This window comes from Punica granatum, chromosome 4 (genome assembly GCF_007655135.1).
Source record: "Punica granatum isolate Tunisia-2019 chromosome 4, ASM765513v2, whole genome shotgun sequence".
Lineage (NCBI taxonomy): Eukaryota > Viridiplantae > Streptophyta > Magnoliopsida > Myrtales > Lythraceae > Punica > Punica granatum.
The window spans coordinates 32,168,256-32,189,044 of record NC_045130.1 but is presented as its reverse complement, the minus strand read 5'-3'; the positions used below and the strand labels follow the sequence as shown (position 1 = coordinate 32,189,044).

At 39.2% G+C, this 20,789-nt stretch overlaps 5 protein-coding genes across 5 annotated transcripts; 2 read left to right on the top strand and 3 right to left on the bottom strand.

Annotated features, from left to right (window-relative positions):
• Window positions 1-2,408: 2,408 nt before the first annotated feature.
• On the top strand, window positions 2,409-3,616 carry LOC116204327 (GDSL esterase/lipase At4g18970-like). The gene is made up of 3 exons (XM_031536416.1): window positions 2,409-2,661; window positions 3,102-3,139; window positions 3,326-3,616. The coding sequence occupies exons 1-3, from the start codon at window positions 2,409-2,411 to the stop codon at window positions 3,614-3,616; spliced, it is 582 nt and encodes a 193-aa protein (XP_031392276.1).
• Window positions 3,617-3,938: 322 nt separating this feature from the next.
• On the top strand, window positions 3,939-4,584 carry LOC116204326 (GDSL esterase/lipase At1g29670-like). Its single transcript, XM_031536415.1, has 2 exons — window positions 3,939-4,146; window positions 4,325-4,584. The coding sequence occupies exons 1-2, from the start codon at window positions 3,939-3,941 to the stop codon at window positions 4,582-4,584; spliced, it is 468 nt and encodes a 155-aa protein (XP_031392275.1).
• A 163-nt stretch (window positions 4,585-4,747) lies between these two features.
• Window positions 4,748-8,944, bottom strand: LOC116205812 (integrin-linked protein kinase 1). Its single transcript, XM_031538475.1, has 12 exons — window positions 8,076-8,944; window positions 7,922-7,996; window positions 7,734-7,829; window positions 7,183-7,268; window positions 6,958-7,078; window positions 6,687-6,766; window positions 6,367-6,426; window positions 6,100-6,206; window positions 5,834-5,919; window positions 5,630-5,751; window positions 5,351-5,462; window positions 4,748-5,054 (listed from the first exon to the last, which is right to left on the bottom strand). Exons 1-12 carry the CDS (start codon window positions 8,397-8,399, stop codon window positions 4,953-4,955), a joined length of 1,371 nt encoding a protein of 456 aa, XP_031394335.1. The 5' UTR covers window positions 8,400-8,944; the 3' UTR covers window positions 4,748-4,952.
• A 5,878-nt stretch (window positions 8,945-14,822) lies between these two features.
• On the bottom strand, window positions 14,823-16,799 carry LOC116206369 (cyclic phosphodiesterase-like). The gene is made up of 3 exons (XM_031539216.1): window positions 16,299-16,799; window positions 15,582-15,636; window positions 14,823-15,335 (listed from the first exon to the last, which is right to left on the bottom strand). The coding sequence occupies exons 1-3, from the start codon at window positions 16,590-16,592 to the stop codon at window positions 15,130-15,132; spliced, it is 555 nt and encodes a 184-aa protein (XP_031395076.1). The 5' UTR covers window positions 16,593-16,799; the 3' UTR covers window positions 14,823-15,129.
• Window positions 16,800-17,107: 308 nt separating this feature from the next.
• LOC116204325 (protein NRT1/ PTR FAMILY 4.5-like) lies at window positions 17,108-20,485 on the bottom strand. Its single transcript, XM_031536414.1, has 6 exons — window positions 20,468-20,485; window positions 20,246-20,339; window positions 19,446-19,663; window positions 18,897-19,340; window positions 18,678-18,805; window positions 17,108-18,288 (listed from the first exon to the last, which is right to left on the bottom strand). The coding sequence occupies exons 1-6, from the start codon at window positions 20,483-20,485 to the stop codon at window positions 17,415-17,417; spliced, it is 1,776 nt and encodes a 591-aa protein (XP_031392274.1). The 3' UTR covers window positions 17,108-17,414.
• Window positions 20,486-20,789: the final 304 nt, after the last annotated feature.

Below are 20,789 nucleotides of genomic sequence, written 5' to 3'. Positions count from 1 at the left end.
GGTGATATTATTAAAAAAAAAATCAAGGCAGGCATTTGATTGTGCAAAGCATGCAGTGAACAGGAAGGACGTGGACGTACTATTTGAGGTCATGCGAGTAGCTCCTCGCTGGAGCTGTAAATTGTGGACGCTCATCTGCAGTGTATGCCTTGAGCACTTCATTGTCCAGATTTGCCAAAAACGGTGGGCAGCCTTCAGTCATCTAAAGTAGCATCGCATTATGAAGACGAGCAAATATTCACCTCTTGCAGTACCAAAGCAAATGAGAAACATCTACTTCTGTATCATGTTCTCAATCTTTAAAAACTTCTGGGACAACGTTGCGACCTGTCAATAATTCAAGCATTTTCATTACAATGGACAAATTTTCATTACAAAAAAAAAACCCCGAATTGCTTAATGGATATTTCATTTTTTTGAGGTTTTTTCAAGTTATTATAATAATTTTTAACAAATAATGAACTTTTAATTTTTCAAAAATTTATGAAGAAATCCATATAAAATAACATATCTTATCTTATCTTATACTATTATTTAAGTGAAAGTTTCATATTGCGACCGCTTTTATTTCTTCTGTAATTTGATTTTATTGTAATACCCCACTCCTGCTTATTCTCCTATTTTATGAAAAAAATAAAATTCTATTCGGCCACTTTCCTCTCATTAAAAAAAACTATCCACCGATCAGTTACAACTACCAAATATCCACAAAAATAAATCATGATTCCATATATCTAACAATATTTTCATAAAAAGTCAAAATTGAGATTGGATAAAAGTACCAAAGTAACGGCGTATAACGCGTCCATAAGAGCTAGTATTTTTAATATTTTTATGAGATGTTGTTAGTCATGAAATATTTAATAAATCAGATTTTTCTGTTTTTAAAATTAAATAAATATTATCTAATATGACATTGATGTGACAGAATATTTTAGGCTCATGGGTACACCTACAAATGATAGTTTAGGCTCAGAATTTCCATGGTCTTAAAAATAATAATAATAATAGGATGAGGATGTTTGGCAGCAGACCAAATTAAATCACCAGAAAATGTTATCTTTTGACCATACGCGCAGCTAATTTATGTGGGCCTGGTTGGTAAATTTTTAGTTATTGTTCAAGTGCGACAAGTTTTCATATAGCACATTACTCTTCAAATGCTTTAGTTAAATGATTTCGCACAATATAAATTCCTTTTCATATTTGTACAAAATATTGTTTTTCAAATACGAAAACTTTTCACACTTGAAGAATAACTTTTCGTACTTTTTTTTTGGGTAAATGGTGAAACTTCATTGATAACAAAATGAATTTACATCAGAAACCAGTACCATTTACCTCTATACAGAGCAAAAACAGAAATACCCAAGAGCTACTCCCAAATCAACTAAGTGCAGTAACAAAATGGTGAAACATATGCCTCGCAATGATAGAGTGTACAATTTTGCATGAGAATCGAGGAAGAACAGACAACTTTGCTTTCACATCCGAGAAGATCCTTCGTATTATAATTGTTGGAGACGAGACTTGATTCCGGTAGAGCCCGGTGTTCCTCTCCCTCCAGATGCAGTAAATGTATCTGGAAAGGTTGATCTTCAAATACGAAACTTTGCCCTTCTAATACAAAATTTCTTTAGCACCCACGGCTTATTCAGCCATGGGATGCAAGAAAAACTCGTAGGTCGTTATCTAATAAAATTATAAATTTATTCTAAATCTAATGATGGTAATTAATTTGGTATTATATCTACAGGTGCAAATTAATTAGGTATTATCGAATATTTGAAAATTGAAAGTTATTTAAAAAGTGGTGTAGCTAGCGTAATGATGCACGCCGTCGTTTGGTAATCAAGAGCTATCAGGTTCAATATTTAGTGAGATTACTCGTGCCTCTTTATTAGTTATTATGATTTTATTTCATTGTACTATGCTTACGAATCTAATTGGAAAAAAAAAATTGAAAGTTACTACTCTTGTTATGCTAGTATTTATATTAGGTATGCTCCATTGGCAAAGTAAGCCTATGTTTTGCTTTCTCTCTTTTCTTTTTTTCCCCCCAGTAAGAGTGTTTTGTTATTTTGTTATTTTATTATGAATATGATGAGAAATTATTCAATGATCCTACTTCGTCACATGGCATGAGGAAGCACCAATAAATTGCAATAAACTAAATAATAAGTTCTAATCACTAAATTAATTGTAGTAAGTTTTCTTAATTGAAGTAATTTTATGAGTTCTTTCTCGCCTAATCATTATGAGATATGATGATTGAAAATGATGGTTTTAGGCTTTGCATATTCCCTTCCGCCCCTTCCTAGACCCATTTCTATAAATCCAATCTCTGGTTTCATTTTCCGTATCAGTCCCTTCTTCTCGCCTTTCTTACTTGATTGATTTAATTGGCAATGCCTCTTAATTTAGGGATATGGCGGATAGTGGCGTCGGCTTTAGTCATATTATTTCTATCTCCGAACCAGCGGATCGACGGAGCACCAGTGGTTCCATGCTACTTCATCTTTGGCAATTCCAAAAACGACAACAGGAACAACAACAGCATCGATACAGTGGTCAAGGCGAACTTCCCACCATTCGGGATTGATTACCCAGATGGTCCAACTGGAAGGTTCACTAATGGCAAGAGCATGGCCGATCTTATAGGTTCGTTTTACTCTGTATCCCTCATTCACCTTACTTAACAATAGATAGATATGCCTATCAAAAATTGTATATCCTAACGATATTTAATCTACTGGATGACCCAAAAAATAATGTAATTTTCACTTTCCTTACTATTACGAATTCTTCAAACCCCAAATGGAAACCACATAGGATGTGCCCAAGCGACACAATCGAGCATTTTCCTGCACGGTTTTCATGGTAACTCGAAGTTGGCTACTTACCAATGGCGTCTCATCGTTCGACTCCAATACAACGAGGTCGTATTGGATATAGAATGAATTAGCAGAGTATTGATATCACATTCCACCTACGACTTTTTGTGCATCTCAGTTGAGTTCTTGGGCTTCGACTTCCGTCTTGATCCCTATGCAAATGCAAGCGATGAAGCATACTAAGAGGACTCATTAATTATGCATCAGCTGGTGTTGGAATTTTGGAGGAAACCGCGAAGGGACTGGTAATTATTATCCATAGTGCATTTCCATAATTAAGCTTAAATCGGATCACATCATTTATGTATCGTTCGAGAAGATCCTTTAAATTATTCATAATTCATCGTATTAATTATGACATTCCTACGCTGTCGAACTTAAACCTCATGTCATTACCGAACAAATAATGTCGTATGCCTTGAACTTGCCAGGGAAATTTAGCAACGTTCAAGGACCAGGTGAATCAGCACAAGGACAGCATCTCAAGGCTGGTGAAGATCCTCGGAGGGAACAAGGCATCGGTCATGTCTCGCCTCAGCAGGTGCTTGTACCACGTCCATCTCGGAAACAATGACTTTCGCGGAAATTACTACTTACCCTGGCAGTTTTCCAGCAGTTGCAAGTATGACCCCGGAATTGTTTGCCAATCTTCTAGTCGAAACTATGGCCAAGAGGATAAGGGTGCGGTATTTATTTCTGTACAGCATGCTATTGCAGAATAAGCTTGTCTAGCCATAAACCAATCCGTTCCGTGTTGCAATTACCACTGTATAATTTAGGATTCCATTGGACTGAACATAATCCAGCTTCATTTAATTAAGTGATTCCGGTGTATATATAGTTATTTCAGTACACAAAGATCTTGACAGAATACGGAAGTTACTTCTACTAGGAAGTCCAAAATCGGATGAATGATGATAGTTTGGATTATAAACTAATCAGCACTTACTGCGTCTTCCTTTTCTTGTTCTTTGTGTATGTTGGGACTGGCCGGTAGACATTGTATGAGTGTGGGCAAGGAAAGTGATACTCACGGGAGTTACGATGATCGGGTGCACGCCCCATGTACTGGCACGTTATCCTCGAGGAAAATCGCAGTGCGTGGAGGAGTTTCATATGCCCATCCGAATATACAATGCCAAGCTTAAGTCCCTTGTCGATCGCTTGAACAAAGACTACTCTGATGCTAAGTTCGTCTATGTGGACGACTTTAGCAACATGCAGGAGCTCTTGGATCGCCCGTCATCATATGGTAAACACCCTTGATATTTTTGTGCTTGAATTTTGTAAACGCCCTTGATATTTTGGTGTCGTCGATGAAATTGTTGTCAAGAGCAAACACAAGATGTGAGAGCATCTGCAACCTTGTCCCGAGTTATAACAACAGAGAAGCTCATCAATGCTCTGCTAATATATCACCAATGCGACAGATCAGGGCTGCTGCAGCATAGGGAAGAATCACGGTTTCTCCACGTGTGTACCGCACTTGACACCCTGCAAGAATAGGGACCAGTACGTGTTCTGGGACGCCTACCACCCGACAGAAGCAGCATACCAAGTCTTAGTGAAGAAGTTGTTTGGCAAAAATGCTCGATCCTACACTTACCCTGTGACTATCCTACAACTAGCAGAGCTACGAATGAGACTCCCATTTGATGGCAGTGGAAGAAGATTAGAGAATTCTGTATAAAGAAATTCGAGATCGGAACTCGGTATCTAGCAATTCAAACTAGTTTTCGTTCTGTGTCGCTGTGACATTTTGGTTATCATCTCGTTCTGATTTTCTTCGTCAACAGGCTTTTTTTTCCTTGCTTTCAACAAAAGGAACATCTCAACTGACAAAGCAAATCATATATCACCAATGCGACAAATGAGATTTGTTCTTTATTCTTTTTCCCAAAATAAGCCAATCGTTCAGCGAAGAGTTTACAAATTACGTATAAAGTTAATGACCTAAAAGTGAATCTTAATTTACAGCTTCAGAAACTAACATACGAACAATTCAATTCTTCTGCACTAAGTCGAGAAAACATATTTGTATATGAAAAACACGTGGTGCTAAATGCTGTTGGTAGAACGAGATGACCCGCTTCTGCTTAGATCGGAACGGTCCTTCTTTAACATGGCCTCGAAATTATTGAAACACTTCAAAGGTTGAACCTGCAATTCAACATAGCAAAAAGCAATCAACCTACTATATTATCCCTTTACAATATAAATCTAATGAGAACTCGTGCTGTGGTAGTGGCATGTCTAAAAAACTACTCCATTGAACAGATACAGCATAAAGATCTGCCTACATTCCTACTGTAGTAGTCGATATAGCATACATATAAAAGTTAAGATAACATCGTAAGAAACTCTGAAGTGACTATAATTGTAAATTATTTATGTATAAATGAGTTAATCTCCGATGAAATGAGGAATACGGAAGAAAGAGAGAGGGGGAAGAGGACCTTCCAACGACTCTTGTGGTTAAGAGAGTAGTGTATATGCTCCAGCTTCTCTATTATTGTCCGGAAAGAAGGCCGCTTCGCTGGCTTCTCATTCCAGCATGCTTCAATCAACCTGCCACCATATAACATTCAGTCATTGGTCTTGCTTTTGGACATAAATGTTTTGTATCACTTCGGAGATAAAACCTGATGCTATTCTGGTGATGTGATCAGAAAAAAAATCAAGGCAAGCATTTGATTGTGCAAAGCATGCAGTGAAAAGGAAGGACGTGGATGTACTCTTTGAGGCCATGCGAGTAGCTCCTAGCTGGAGCTCTAAATGGTGGACGCTCATTTGCAGTGTATGCTTTAAGCACTTCATTGTCTACCTTGGCCGAAAACGGTGGGCAGCCTTCAATCATCTAAAGTAGCATCGCATTATGAATACAATTTCACAGTATGTTTTTCTATAATTTAAACAGATGAAGACGAGCAAATATTCACCTCTTGCAGTATCAAAGCAAATGAGAAAACATCCACTTTTGTATCATATTCTCCGTCTTTAAAAACTTCTGGGGCAACATAGCGACCTGTCAATGATTCAAGCATTTTCATTACAATCGACAAATTTCTCACATGATCCATGGACGAGTGAGAGTCCCCTTAAATATGAAGCTCTAATGTTTCATTTAATATATTGTATAATGCAATATGAAAGCATCTTTGATTAACACCAACTTATCATGATGCTTGTTTCTGGAAGAACTTACAAGATGCATCCCGACAGGTCAAAGGCCGGTCTTCTTTAACAGTAAGCAGCTTGCTGACTCCGAAATCTGCTACTTTCAGATGGCCTGAATCGTCCCTCAATATGTTTCTGTTATATTGCATATAAAGCAAAAGGAGAGCTTAATCTCTTTAGAAAGTTGAAAACTGATAAATGCTGCAGAAGTTCAAGGTACTCCTTGACAGGTTGTGCATCGAGATACATGTCTAGAAATAACGACTCAGGATAGATATTAAAGTTGAAAACTTACGAAGGCTCAAGATCACGGTGGATTATTGCTGGTCTGTTCTCATGCAAATAATTCATTCCCCTGAAAGATCCACGAAAAACTAATATGATCATCAACACTTAGCGACTATGGGAATAAATCTTTACAAATTTAAAAAGTAAAACACGATTGACCACCAATAATTCACACTACTTCAATTCCCTTGCATAGAACAGCTTTGATGCTATTAGAATTTAGTCTCATGTCCACTAAACAAATTAACAACCTCTTGAGCAGGCTAATAGCATGTTTTAGCACTATAAATTGGTAATAGAAATAAACCCACATGTAGACCTGTATACCTTGCAATATCAAGGGCGAACTTAACCGCTGCTGCTGGCTTTAGCGGTCCTTTTGTACTCAAATACTCACAAAGATCTCCCTGCATTATGTGGAGAAAAAAAAAACGTATAATTCAAAATTTGCTGTTGTTTTCTTTCTCAGATGAATATCTTACATAAAAACCATTCATCTAAGATTCTAAGAGCAATAATCATTGGATATGAAACTGAAACAAGAAAAATTACGGAGTTAAACAGCGATTCCTTTTCGGTAGCAGGAGAGGGTTCAGACCTTTGGCAAATATTCTGTCACAATCATCATTGGACTGCTTTGGGTTACGGCTCCAAGAAATTGGACAACATTTGGGTGCCTTATCTTCTGTAGTAGTGCAAGCTCATCTCTAAAGGCCCTCCTGTGGAAAGCGACATTTATTAGAAATCAAGCCCTCCAACAGTTGTGATAAAACTCTTTTCTTTTCTTTTTTTTTTCTTTTTTTTTCAAGAGCAAAATACTCACACTTTCTCTTCGTCAGCAAGCACTTCATCTCCAAGTCTTTTCACAGCAACTTTTGTTCCGCGCCACAATGCTACACGGAAAGTTCCCTGCAACATATCACAAATGTTGGTAATATCAATAGAACTTCAGCATCTTTTCTGTATGTGCAAAAGGTGCTCTCCCAATAAATATGACATTAATATAACTTCAAAGGCAGCCTCATCCTCAACACCACCAACGCTACAGGCTATGTATATCATATAGTCTGCCCATTTTCCTTTCTCCCATTGAAGCAATGCGCTCAAACTTTCTGTCTCTATATTATATCCCTCCTTGCCAACTCATTACTATCTCCACCACCTCCTTTTCACCCTAATTGCAGAACAATAGCCAAACCACGGTTTAACTTTAGCACTTTTTCCTTTTTTAATCCAAGCCTCATATAAATGGTTTCTAGAGGCTTCTTGTCAGTGGCACGCAAGATACAGATATAGCAGTACAGGCAACTAAACACTGGCGTCAAGAGTTTAGGAATTAAAGAAAAGTTGTGTGAACTTAGCACAATAACTTACTTTATATAAGTTCACGCTGTTAGCAAAATCAAGTTCATTCGGGTTGATCTCATACTCGGGGATTTCACGGGCATGTTTGACGTGCATAGGAGCCACCTAGATGTTTCAGATTGTCAGCAATTAAGGAGATACATAATACAGAATTATAGTCAAGTAAACCTCAAACAATCCACGATATGAAGGCTCACCGGAGGCTTGGCACCATGTTCCTCGAGAAGTTTGATCACACCGTGCTTTTTGTAGTAGATAGCATCTGCAAGAGGCTGTATCAACAGTATCAAATATGAGCTCCAAACTAGAGAAGACAATTCAAGATTGACCTGGTATCGGGTTTTGGCTTACAGTGCTTCCCCAGCGATCCTTGGGGTTGACATCGGCTCTCCTTTTGAGCAACAGGGCAGCCATATCGGTCAATCCCTGGCACGCGGCGATGTGCAGGGCAGTCCGATCATCAATGTCCTTAAAATTGACATCGACTCCGGAATCCAGCAGCTCCTCCACGCCCTCCAGATCGCCCTCATTCGCCAGGTACAGGAGCTTCACCCTCGGGTCGATCTCGATCCCTTCTTCCACTGAGATCTCCCTCTCCAGATCCTCCCCGTGGCGTTCCGGTGCCAGGGAAGATTGCTTCCCCAAAATGAACCTCACCGGAGCGCTCGGTTCCATTCCACAACAATATAAAACCCTAAAACTCAAGGATCACGGGAGAGACACGATACGACAATCGAAGAAGGAATTCAAGCCTTCCGACCCGAACAGACCACTCGATGAAACCGGAAGGCTAAATCCCAATTTCCTCAACGTTAAACCGAAGCTCCCAACGAACAATGAACAGGGAAATTTGGGGTTTTGCGGGACTGACGATCAGACTTGAAATTCACGCGAGAGGGGCTATGATTTGGGGGAGAATTCAATCTGATGAGCTGACAAAGTAACCCCGAAGCTAAAACCTCAGGACTTTTTATAGGGAAGAGGGGGTGAATTCAAGGTCTAGGGATGGCGGGTTAGCAGGGGAAACGGAATATGCTTGACTGGAGGTCACGGGGAAAGGAGGGAGCTGACAATGTCGGACGAGGGAAGAGAAGATTTTAGCAGTGAGGGGAGTGGGGACAATGGCGGATCTTCAGAGTAATGAAAGGGGTAGACATTTTAGGGAAGAAAGTTCAACGAAGGAAGGAGAAAGATTGAGCTGTGAACAGAGATGGAGATGTAAATACACAGCTGCCCGTTGACAATATTTTGAACAGAGAGAGAGCGTGGGAGACGCGTGCAGGTTACGCGCGGCCAGGGCGGGTCGGGGAAATTTCGGCGCAAGTTGGGGGGACCAACTGAGCGCGGCATGGCGACCAGTATGGGAACGGGCGGCTCCGACATTACCGCGACGGCGCCGGTTAAGCGTTGGACGACCTGGTTGGTTTGGAACAATTTTTCTCTCGAGAAAATGTGATGCGAACGAATGGGTGTGCAGTTACGAAAATATTGATAGAGTATTCCTTATCTAAAGTGTACGAGTAATAACCAATCAGAATACTTATAAGTACGAATTTGTGATCCGTTATCGGGTTGATTTTTCGCTTTTAGTTATTTTAATTAGGTATCACACAATCAAATTGTTGAATAATACTCACCTAATTTATAATATAGCAGCATACATTAACTTAAAATCAAGTTTTTTTGGGGGTTTATTTCTCTTAAATAAGGTCTCGAGTTCGAATTTTATGAATGGTAAAAATTTACACTGAGAGAATTTTATCCTTAATGAGCCGATCCAGCTTGACTGAATTAGTTGGAACCCAATTGAATTTTTCGATACCAGTGCTCACACAAAAAAAAAATCAAGTTGTTTTGCATTCTATTCTCGTGAGTACCACTTCTGTTCTCATACCTGTTTTTCGCTCTTCTATTTTTTTATTGAGGCGTATGGTCCTCTCTTTTATGCCGTCGAAAATACAAGGTCCGTTTATTTTTTCAGTTAAAATCACAAAAATTTTAACTTTAACTTTAACTCAACACACTACACAATAAAAATACTCATTTTCCAAGTAAAAAATTTTAACTTTAATTTTAACTCAACATATTACATAATAAAAACACACATTTCCCAAGTCAAATTTATAATCACATCTCATTTATCCTTTTTCACAATTAAAATTAAAATTATTTTAATTCTGAAATCAAACGCACCGACAATGTCCCAAAAATTTTGACTTTTCAAAGGGGTGATTAAGTTTGGGACTTCATGCCATGTGCTTATATATACCGATTAAGCATTCACAATGGCTCCAGAGGAGCTGATGGTTGAAAATTTTTGTATTAGATCAAAAGTATTTGATATGAATCCGATAAAAAAAAAAAAAAGGCCGAACAAGTGCTTGCTCGTCTAGATTTGACCCGGACATAAACATAGACCATCCGCTATTCCATAGGAATTACTCCTTCAAACGCTTTTCTTAATCACCCTTTCGATAAGTGTCACCAGACACAACCTTTAAAAAGTTGACATAAGAATAGGAAATGTAAAGAAGAAACAAATATTGTATTGGATGTAAGGCTAATAACTTTGAGAATGCGTAGTTTATAAAAGAGAGCTACAACTTGGGAATATTTTTATCGAAAAAGAGCAAAGAATAAAAATTGCAAAAACTTATCCTCAAGCAACAAATTGTTCTATTGGTCTATCTTCCTCGTACCGATTCAGCAAAAGTACATATAATTAGCAAAATATGTGGAAGACACGTCCATACTCAGAGACAGCCGGCATGGCATCTTCACCATAGCTGTCCGAGAGACTGCGGCCTAATTTCCTGCCAAATTCCAGATACCGTTGCACCGAAATGAGGAAAATGAAATTGAAAAATTACGAAAGGAAAATAATATTCCTTTGAGGTAGAAAATCTCCATAGGGTTTGTTTTTGGTTGTTGGAACCATGAGATTTCATGATTAATGCCAACGTTCGAGTTATCGTGAAATCATGAAGGACAATATTTCTTATTAGATCAACTGTCATAGTATAGAGTCTGTGCGAATGGAAATACTTGTCCTATGGATGGTAAGGTGACCTTGAGTGATGAAAAGAAATCATTAGGACGAAACTGGAATAACCCTCATTATTTTAAAAAAAATCTCAAGGTTTTAATTGAATTGAATATTGATAATTAAAAATTAATAAAAAGAGGAAGAAAACATTTGAGTAGGAATATTCGGGTATTCAAAGGGGCTAAGACTTTTGGACACGGTCCAACTTGAGAACAAGCTGGTCCAGCAATGCATCTTTATCCTCTCAGCTCATTCATTGCAATTTCGACCTTTCCATTTCCATGCCCGTGACTTCCCACATGAAATCTATGCATTAAAATCCATGAGATCATAAAAAAACCATTACCGCGTCCTAGAATCTACTTAATGTCAATTTTCCGAGCATGTATTATCCGTGTAACATCTTGTTATCATGTGGGGATCGATTGATGGGAAGATATGTCATTTCTCGCAAAAAGGAATCTATCCATAGGTCGATACTACTATGATGCTATAAAAGACTTGAAATCAACTACTACTAGGAGTGGTAACGGTTTCATATTTTGATTGAACTATATGGGATTGCTTTTCATCTTTTACTTTTCGAGCGGTGATGTGATCAAAGAAATTATAAACATGAATGAATCCAAAATGTCACGTCCGAGTACGTAGTTTCAATCGTATTTTATCAGCTCAAATTGTCCAATTGAGGATTTTCAAATTAATCGTAATAGATAGATTCCTTATCCATAGCCAGGACTAAGCAAATGTTCTTTTCTTAGCCTTGAAAATTAGCCTCCCAGGTTTGATTTTATCAGCGCAGACCCGCACGGGCAAAGTCAATCTTGCATACGTTTCCCTATCACAAGAACAAAAAATAAAAATAAAAGAGAGTTCTTCCAAGTCCCAACCACGTAAAGAATTTTCTTGTCATCTTCCTAATTTTCAGTACTTTTATTTGCCAAGAGGGCGTCTACATATAAATACTGCGACCAGAATGGAAAGTTATTGGTCGGTCAGATTGTTTATCCTGAAAGAGCGTTTAGGCACATGAAAATTTCCCTTTTTCTGTCTATCCTCTTCTATGAAAAAATAAATATAAAAATGAAGTAAAAATCTAATGTAAAGAAGTTTCGAACATTAGAAACTTGGTCAAAATATTGAGAACAGACTGTATATGACATTGAACATTCAACAAACGGATCCGCGAGTGGACTATGAAAAGGCAAGTTCGATATATGGATCCTGATGTAATTTAAACGCCTTAGATAATGCATGAAGAACAAAACACTAATTTGTAAGGAGCGCAATCGTGAATGGAAGTGTTGCCTCCTTCCCTCTTTTAGACATTTGTTTTGTTTCATTAAAGAAATTTCTATAATTTTGTTCTTGAATTTTTTATGGTAAATTTAACGTTTATAATGTAGAGAAACACTAAGGGCATGTTTGGTTTGCAAGAAATGACAGGGAATAGAATACTTATTCCGTACGGAATACTCATTCTGAGATTTGGTTCATGGGAATGCGGAATAGCTATTCTGGATAGGGGATCTATCCGGCTTGCATACAAAATTCGTGTACCTCCCAGGAATGTCCAGAATGGGCATTCAGCATCCGGAATTAGTGTGAAAAACCAAAAATGCCCTAAACTTTCTTGAGTTATTACAACATAATGCCATTGAGCTTTTCTTCCCGCAGAAACCCCCGATTTTGGCCGCCGCTCCATCGTCATCGCACCGTCGCCTGTCCTCGACGAGCCTCCACACGAGCCACTGCACGAACCCATGGCTCGCAACTGCCACGTCATCTGCCTTGACGTCACTCAACACCTTCTCCACCTTCTGCAGGTCCAACAACCCCCTATCGCCGACGCTTTTTAGTGCACGAGGTGGAGAGGCAGCGCCCCAACCCTTCAAACCCTAGCTTCCATTGCTGATTTAGAAAGAGTTTCTCCCTCTACGAACCCAAGCTCGGGAGCTTGGGTTCGTCAAGATCGTGGGCTCGCGATCCTCGGGCTAGGTTCGCGAGCCCAATGCAAACCCACCGTGGGGCTCGCGAGCCCTAGATGGTTCGGGAGCTTGGCTCTAGAGCCAGAGCCAGCTCCCCATAGCCATGGGATGTGTGGGCATTATGAACAATGAACTTCTTTTTTTTTTTTAAATCAATTTAATATATTATTTTAATATTTTAGGGGTATATATGTCTTTTTAATTTGTTTATGATATATTCCTGATTTTTGCCATTTTTCTATTATGTCCAACCAAACAAAATGAATTTGATCAAAATTTGTATTATATTCCTTATTTATTCTAATAATTGTCTATTCTATTATGTATCAATTCCATTCCAACGAACCAAACGTATCCTAATAGAAAAAAAAAATATTTTTAATTGTAAAGTAGAGCATAACTCAAAAACAAGGAAGGAAATAACACCATTTTTTTATGTTCTCAAAATATATATTATTAATTGAAGCAAAATTTAAGAAAGGGCATGATATAGTCTTATGGAATCAATTATTTCCAATATATAAAAGCCGAGAAATGAAGCACACGGTTGCGCCCCTAATGCAAATTTTAAAACTCTCATCTTATTGTTGCAAGACTTTTCGAGTTTACGACCTATTAAATTTGAATAAAAAAATCCATACATCTATTTGTTTAAATTAAATGATTTTTGTCAAATTTTTTATATGTTGATTCAATGAATTTTAGATAGGAGTTATATTATTTACATATAGAAATATAACTGAAGACTATTCAAAAAAATAAAAATTTTCTTGAACTTTAAATTTTTTTTCTTTGAAATATGAAATGTTTTTTAAAATTTAATGTACTAAATGTACGATAGATAGAACGCAAGATAATTCATTTTCTACACTATTTTCGTTCTATTCTTATTTTTTTTCTACCTCATATCGATCCATATTTCTCTCATGATCAATATGCTCTTATATATTTTGAATGATGAATTTTTTTATCCAAATTATGTGTATTTTATATATTTTCTATGATGTGAAAGAATATAATATAATATAATATAATATAATATTTTTTGTAATATTTTATTGACAATGATAATCTTATACAAATCAAGTTACTTCCTTAATCAATTGCAATTTTGTTCTTAATTTTATTGGATAATTTTTCCTTTCGTTACAAAGTCTTTACTTCCTTCATTACTTGGACGTATATTATTAATTTAAACAGAAAAAAAAAAGACACTGCGCAAGATCAGAGTTTATTTTGGAAATTTTTCCTTTTCAATTTTATAGATTTTATTGATTAATTTATTCTTAATAAAATTATGATATTTAATATTATATTAAAATTCACAAATAGACGTTAAATTTTCCACAATAAATAGTCTTCTCGGTTTGCAAAAATATTAAAATTTACCTAAAAATAATTAGAAAATTACATAAACTAATAACTTCTCAAACTTCATGCAATGACTTCCATGCGCTAAAATTTGTCGTTTTTTTTTTCTTTTCATTTTACTTTTCAGCAATAAATATATCTTCCAATAACCTTCAAACCGCAGTAGACCTTCAATGAGCTTCCATATGATTTTTGAGTAGATACAAACCAGTTCAGCCCGATATCCCAATGGACTTCCACTCAATTTCACTGATCGGGCCTTGATTTAGATTTACCTTAGAAAGTCCGAAATTGGGTGGGAACACATAATTTATTATGCTAGAAAAGCATAGATATAGATAAACATAAGCATAATTATTCCTTGTTCTCATCTCAAGTTGAGCAACTGCTCAAAAAGTCAAAATAATGACAAATCTCCTATACAATATGAACATATTGACAAATTCTAAACTTATTATTCTCGATAAAGAGATTCCCTCAAACAACATGGAGTATTTTCTCAGTTCAGGATTAATTCAGTCATCATTCTTTACAGTTCGCAAGCTCATCCTCTTTCGAGGAACTCAAAAGGAACCCACGAATAGTTCCACAAGTTCCTCTAAGTTGACAGCAATGCATTCGAACCGATGTTATTACAAAACATGATTAAGGATTGCAACCAATGTAATCTGAAAGAATCTTGTACATGCTGGATAGAGAAAATTTCCGTTGTGTATATTCACAAGACCATGTCCGAACGAACTCACAACTGAACATCTGTGGTATCATGAGCGTTCGCAACATCATCCAACTCCTTAAATTGATTAGACATCAAAGTGATTCTTGACAGTAGCACAAACGGTTGCTCATAAGCAAGGCGTAAACACCGAGCACACCTTCCTCAGAGCTTGGAAGAACCAACACTCATTTGGGGGAAGGTTAGGAGATACAGAGATTAGTAAATTACAAACTTATTACAAGGTAAAAAGGGAGCAGACCGCAAGAAGTTAAAGAAGAACTTCTAAGATGAGCTGAGAGTGCACTCGGCAACCTTTTCCCATGAAAGGCAGGTCTTATCCTCCGTGTCCGTTTTGTAGAGTGCAAGGCGAGAGATCGGGAAGCTGAGGCTGCCGATGGTCTCGTCAAGGGAATTAGCCTTCTCTTGAGCCGCCTTCTTCTCTTCCTCCGATAGGTCTCCATACAAGAGGCTCAAATGAGGCATGTAAGCTGCAAGGCATAACAATAGATGAGAAAATTGAGGATGTAAGGGACATCAGATGTTTCCTTAATTGGGGCTATCTAAGGACTTTGAATTGTTTTAGCGCGAAAGTATATTGGACTTGCTTACTAACAAACTCAAGTGAGCTTCAAACTTGTCGGGAAACCTTGGCAATACAACATAATGAGACAGACGGACAGACAGACACAAGATTGAAAGAGAAGAAGACATAAGATTTAAGGCATCGGACTAACGTGTTGATTGCCTATACCCGAAATGCCTCCAGCAGTGTGCACTAGCTTCCATAACCTGAAAGTACAAACCTCATCAGTTTGCACATCAGAAAAGCACTTGACATGAACGACAACATGTTCCTCAATCTTTCAAGTCTCTTCTTGGCAGCATCTAAATCTTTATATCTATTGATCGAGATCAGCAATCCAGTTTTGTTCAACAGTGTGACCAAGATAATAGTTTATAAAATTATTCATCGCACACTCCAAACCCTTTTCCACACCTAAGAGAGCTTGTGAATACTCATAAATCAAACGAAGCTGACAAAATTATTATCCTCAGTAGACAAATATAATCTGAAAGAATCAGCAGATCAGCACCAATACCACAACCGGAATCCCGCACTAATCATCGTTTGTAACTAGCAGATTGCTTTTTGGAATCCCACATTGCAACGGCGTGAATTAATTTGATTCAAGGGCATTATATTTCCAGTTGTTATTCCATTTCGCAACCGAGCCATTCGTTCAACCGAACAAACAACAGCTCAGAAGCTGATGCATAAAAATGATAGCTTATGCACAAATTTCAGTATTCTTCCTATGCAGACAAACCAGTTCTTGACAATCCCACAGGGTTTCAGATCACAAATTATGCGAAAGCAAACATTTTTCAGACAGAAACAAACGAAATTAGAACATAATCATTTCAGTTTTAAGAGAGAAATCGAAGTTCACCTCAGGTGTAGGATGGAGGAGGAGATGAACGCACTGATAGTAAAAAGTGCCGGTGGCCACACGATCGACCGTAGCAGTGTAAGCTTTGAGGCCGTCGCAGGCTGCCCTGAACAGCTTCAGAGCGTCCTCCTCCGTCAGCTCGATGGCCCCAACGACGGTCACGTGGGGCTCGAACTTAGGCCCGCCGAAGGCCGATCTCAGGCCGCCCATCAGCTCCCTCAGCCTCGGCGCCACCCCGTCTTCCGGCGGGAGCGCCCAAACAGAGTACACGAACTTCGGGGCCGCTGGTTCCATAGATAGAGCGACGGAGAGGCGGAATTTCTTCGACGGCGAGGGGATTGAGTAGTGGGTTTGTCTTCCTGATGTGGGAATTTCGCCGCTGTGATGGGAAACGGTCCAAATGGAAGGAAGATGGTGGAAGAAGTGGAGCTGAAGCGTATGCTCGGCACAAAGGAAGGAACCATGGCGGTCGCGGCGGTGGACGGCGGAGGAAAATCGGGAGAAATATCATTTTTGAACCCCAAACTTTTGGTTTCGAGCATTCAGCACCCTGAAGTTTTCATGACGACGACCCTGTACTTTCAAAATTATGTACCGCTCTGCTGCACGAAGTTTAGAGAAAAGCCAATTTGTACCCTGAGATTTTTGATTCGATTCACCACCCCAAGCATCTCGACTGATATCTAGTTGTTGGCGCTTAGTCCATTCTATACAAGGAATATACCACGCGGTAAACGCACATTGATTAATTGATTACACTACGTGCTAGCTGCCATTTAATATAATTATAATATAGTTGTATAACTCGATCCTGGAAGGACATGGGAACTTTCCAGTTTCGATGGTTTTGTTACTTCTTATAGTCCTCAAACTATTAAGAGTTTGCACTGTAGTCCGACATAAGACTATAATTTGGAGTTGCTACACAAGACACTTTTTTTTCTTTTTTTCTTTTTTTAATAAGTAATATCAAACTTACAAATCACACTTGAACGTCACTGAGCTGGTTACTTGGATCGAGCAATTTTACTGAATCAACCACAGGCTATCATTCGCAGAAGGAGATGAAGAAAAGATGTACTGTGTTCCAATCCCGAACTTGATCGGTTCACTTAATTAACCCAAGATTGCCGGTGCTTGAGCTCTGTACTTGTACCTCCTAGCAAAGAACAAGTAGACCAAGAAGTTCAGCAAGCTCAGGATCGAGAGGAGGAAATAGAACAAGTTCAGGTGGTTCCTGTTAATGTTATTCCCGGCAAGCCACCCACCGCTCCTTGTGATCCCCTTTGTCGCGCTGTTGACAATGTTGACGATGACGGTGCTGAAGAAATAGCCCAGTGCCATGGAGCTCCAGAGGAAGCAGGTGGAGATGGACTTGAGGGCTTTGGGGGCCTCAGAGTAGAAGAACTCGAGAAGCCCAACGTAAGTGAACATGTCGGCGATCCCAAATATGAAATACTGAAATGAGAGCCAGAAAATGCTGATGGGTAAGGGCTGGGCCACGGGGATCGCAGCCAGCATGTTGTGGGACCGGGCTACACCCTTGCGCTTGATCTCCATGAGGCCGGCCACGGCCATGGAGATGGATGAGAGAACAAGCCCAACCCCAATCCGCTGGAGGTGGGTGATGCCCGTAGGGTGGCCTGTGAGCTTCCGGGCTAGTGGGACAAGGATCCGGTCGTACACGGGGATGATGACTATCAAGAAAGCAACAGGGAGGATGGGGAGAGAGGCGGGCGGGATGGTGAAGGAGCCTGCAACGGTGGCATCCATAGTGACGCCCTGTTGGACCGAGAAGGTCTGGAGCTGAGCGAGGCACAGGGTCATGATGATAGTGCAGCAGAAGATGGGGACCATTCCTAGGATGATTTTAGCGTTCTCCACTTGTGTCAGCCGGCAGAGTCTCCATGGACTAGGCGGAGCTCGTTCACCTGGTCTTGTTCCATCCTGCTCAGGACGAGTTTCTAGGATTGCTGCCTTGTCTAGGAACCTGGAAACAATCACTCCGTTAGAACTGCTTGACAGGATCATTGCATTTCCGCACAATGTTATGCTCATGGAAAACTATTCACTATTCGAGTATCAGTAAAAATTTTCTTATTTATCAATTGTATATTATCCCCCTGGCTAACAAGCTTAAGTGGGAAATTTGGTTATTTTACAGTTTCAAGCATAATGCCAGCATTTTTTCGATCAAAGATTGATCTTTACACTGCCAACACGTATCCGATTATTGGGTATATCCAGGAAAAGAAATCATCCATATCGAGATTTTCTCAAAAAATACCCATTTGATAGGACAATCATGCTTTGAGAGTTGCATTGTTTTACTTTCAATAGCTTGTCGAGGAAAAAAAGGGCATGAATCGGATCTATTACCTGAAAGTATTTCCATGAGGTAGGAATTCCAATTCTGAAGCAGCTTCTTCGAGCTTGTCGACTTCATACAGCTCCATAGGGTCCCTGGGAAGCCGGAGGTTTCTTTTTCTAATAGCTGCCACATAAACCTGCCAAGTACTGTTTCTCGATAAGTAAATCGCACTCTGATGAATTGGTAACATGACGCTGACACGACAAGACAGCTAATTATGAATAAACCTGTATGATTTCGATGATGGCGCTGGTCCCACGCGTGACTTGGATCCGGTACAATGGCAACCCAGCAGCGAAGATGATGACCCCTATGAACATAGCAATGCTCGAGAGCCCGAACCCCCAGTCCCATCCCTTGTTGTCCTGGACCCACACGAGCAGCGTCAGACTGGCTGCCCCACCAACGCATATAGCCAACAACAAGCAATTGAAGAAGCTCGACATCTGCCAAGTCTCTCGTGGATCCTTCTCATCGAACTGGTCTGCCCCATGGGTCGGTAACGAGGCCTTGATCCCTCCGCTCCCAAAAGCTAAGAGGTATATCCCAATGAAGAGGATCGCAGCATCCTGTCCCTTGACCTTCTCGCAGTGGGCCATTTCATCTACTGGGTTGCAAGGAGGGGGCCGGAGGTTGGAATAGTGTGCTTGGACAGTTAGTAGTGCCAACCCCTAGAAGAAAAGCAACTATGTACTCTTTAGGAAAATCACACCGACCCACCGTACTTTGTATTAACTAATAATGCCAGAGATCTATTACTAATTCCCATCGCTTACCAAGAACTCAATGCATCCTGAGATGAGAGCAGCCTTGAATCTTCCGATGTAGGTGTCAGCGAGAACAGCCACCAGTATGGTGAGGATGTAGCTGGTGCCCATGAAGTTGGTAAGCTGATTGGCGCCATCGGCCAGTTTAAAGTGCATCACTCCAGTGAAGTAGGTGATCAGGTTAACTGACAGTGCCAACGTTGCCGTGTTCTCGAACCCAAATGTCACTGCAAGTTTAAATCACAAAGATAGATAGTCAGTGGAAACGAAGCCTATCAATGCCGACTTAGTATTCTGTTATAGAACACCAGTAATAGCAGGCAGCAGACTTGGACCGACTAATTAAGGAGAGCCAGCCAAAAGGGGTGACTCTGTCTCCTAGATCTTATCAGTGTGGCAACTGAATGATCCCTAGCACATGATCACATAAAAATAAAAATGTCCGACATATTGAAGGCTTAAGCTATGATTAATAAACATATTTACCGCCTTGCCAGTTCATTAGGGGGAAAGAGAGAAGATTAACACCGATAACTGAACACATTCACAGTCTGCATCAGAGATATGTGGCTCTGTTTGGTTTCAGAGTTGTATTTTAGAATCACAATTCTAACTTAATTCTACCCACTACAAAACAAAATAACTCATACAAAGTCAAAGAGTGGGTCCCATTTATATTACTTTTTCCCACAACAAAACAACATAACTCTTACAAAGTCAAAGGGTAGGCCCCATTTATACCACTCAAAATCAAAATCAAAATCACAATTCTAAAATCCTACTATGAAACCAAACACCACCGTAATTACCCAATAAGAGCAACGCAGCCCGCATCCCTCCATGCTTATACTTCAGGGCTGTTCTTCCTTTCCAGTCTACCTTTCCTTCAACAAGCTCCGGTTTCTGCAATAACACAGTTGGATAATTTAATTAGATTGCAAAAAAAATTAAAACCTAATGATTAAGTAGTTGATCGCATCTGTTATAACTTGAGAACAACTCCGTTCATGTGCGAACGTATGCATGCTTACCATTGCTTCTATGTCCATGTTCAAGTCAGGAAGGATAGGAGAGTATCAGTTTTGGCGTCTGGTGGTTATGCAACCGGAGAGAAGATGAGTTATTTTAAGGTCTTTTCGAACACATATAACATATATATATACACAAACGTATACATATGTATATGGCACATGAAATTGTGTCTGAATACATGGAACCGGTTTCATATGTCAGTATTATGGAGGTTTTGAACGCAAGTGAAGTGCATCTTTTGAAGGGCACTGCCGGATGTGAAAGAGAGATTCCTACACGACTAGGTCCAAAATGGGCTTGTATAAATCATACAAGAGAGTT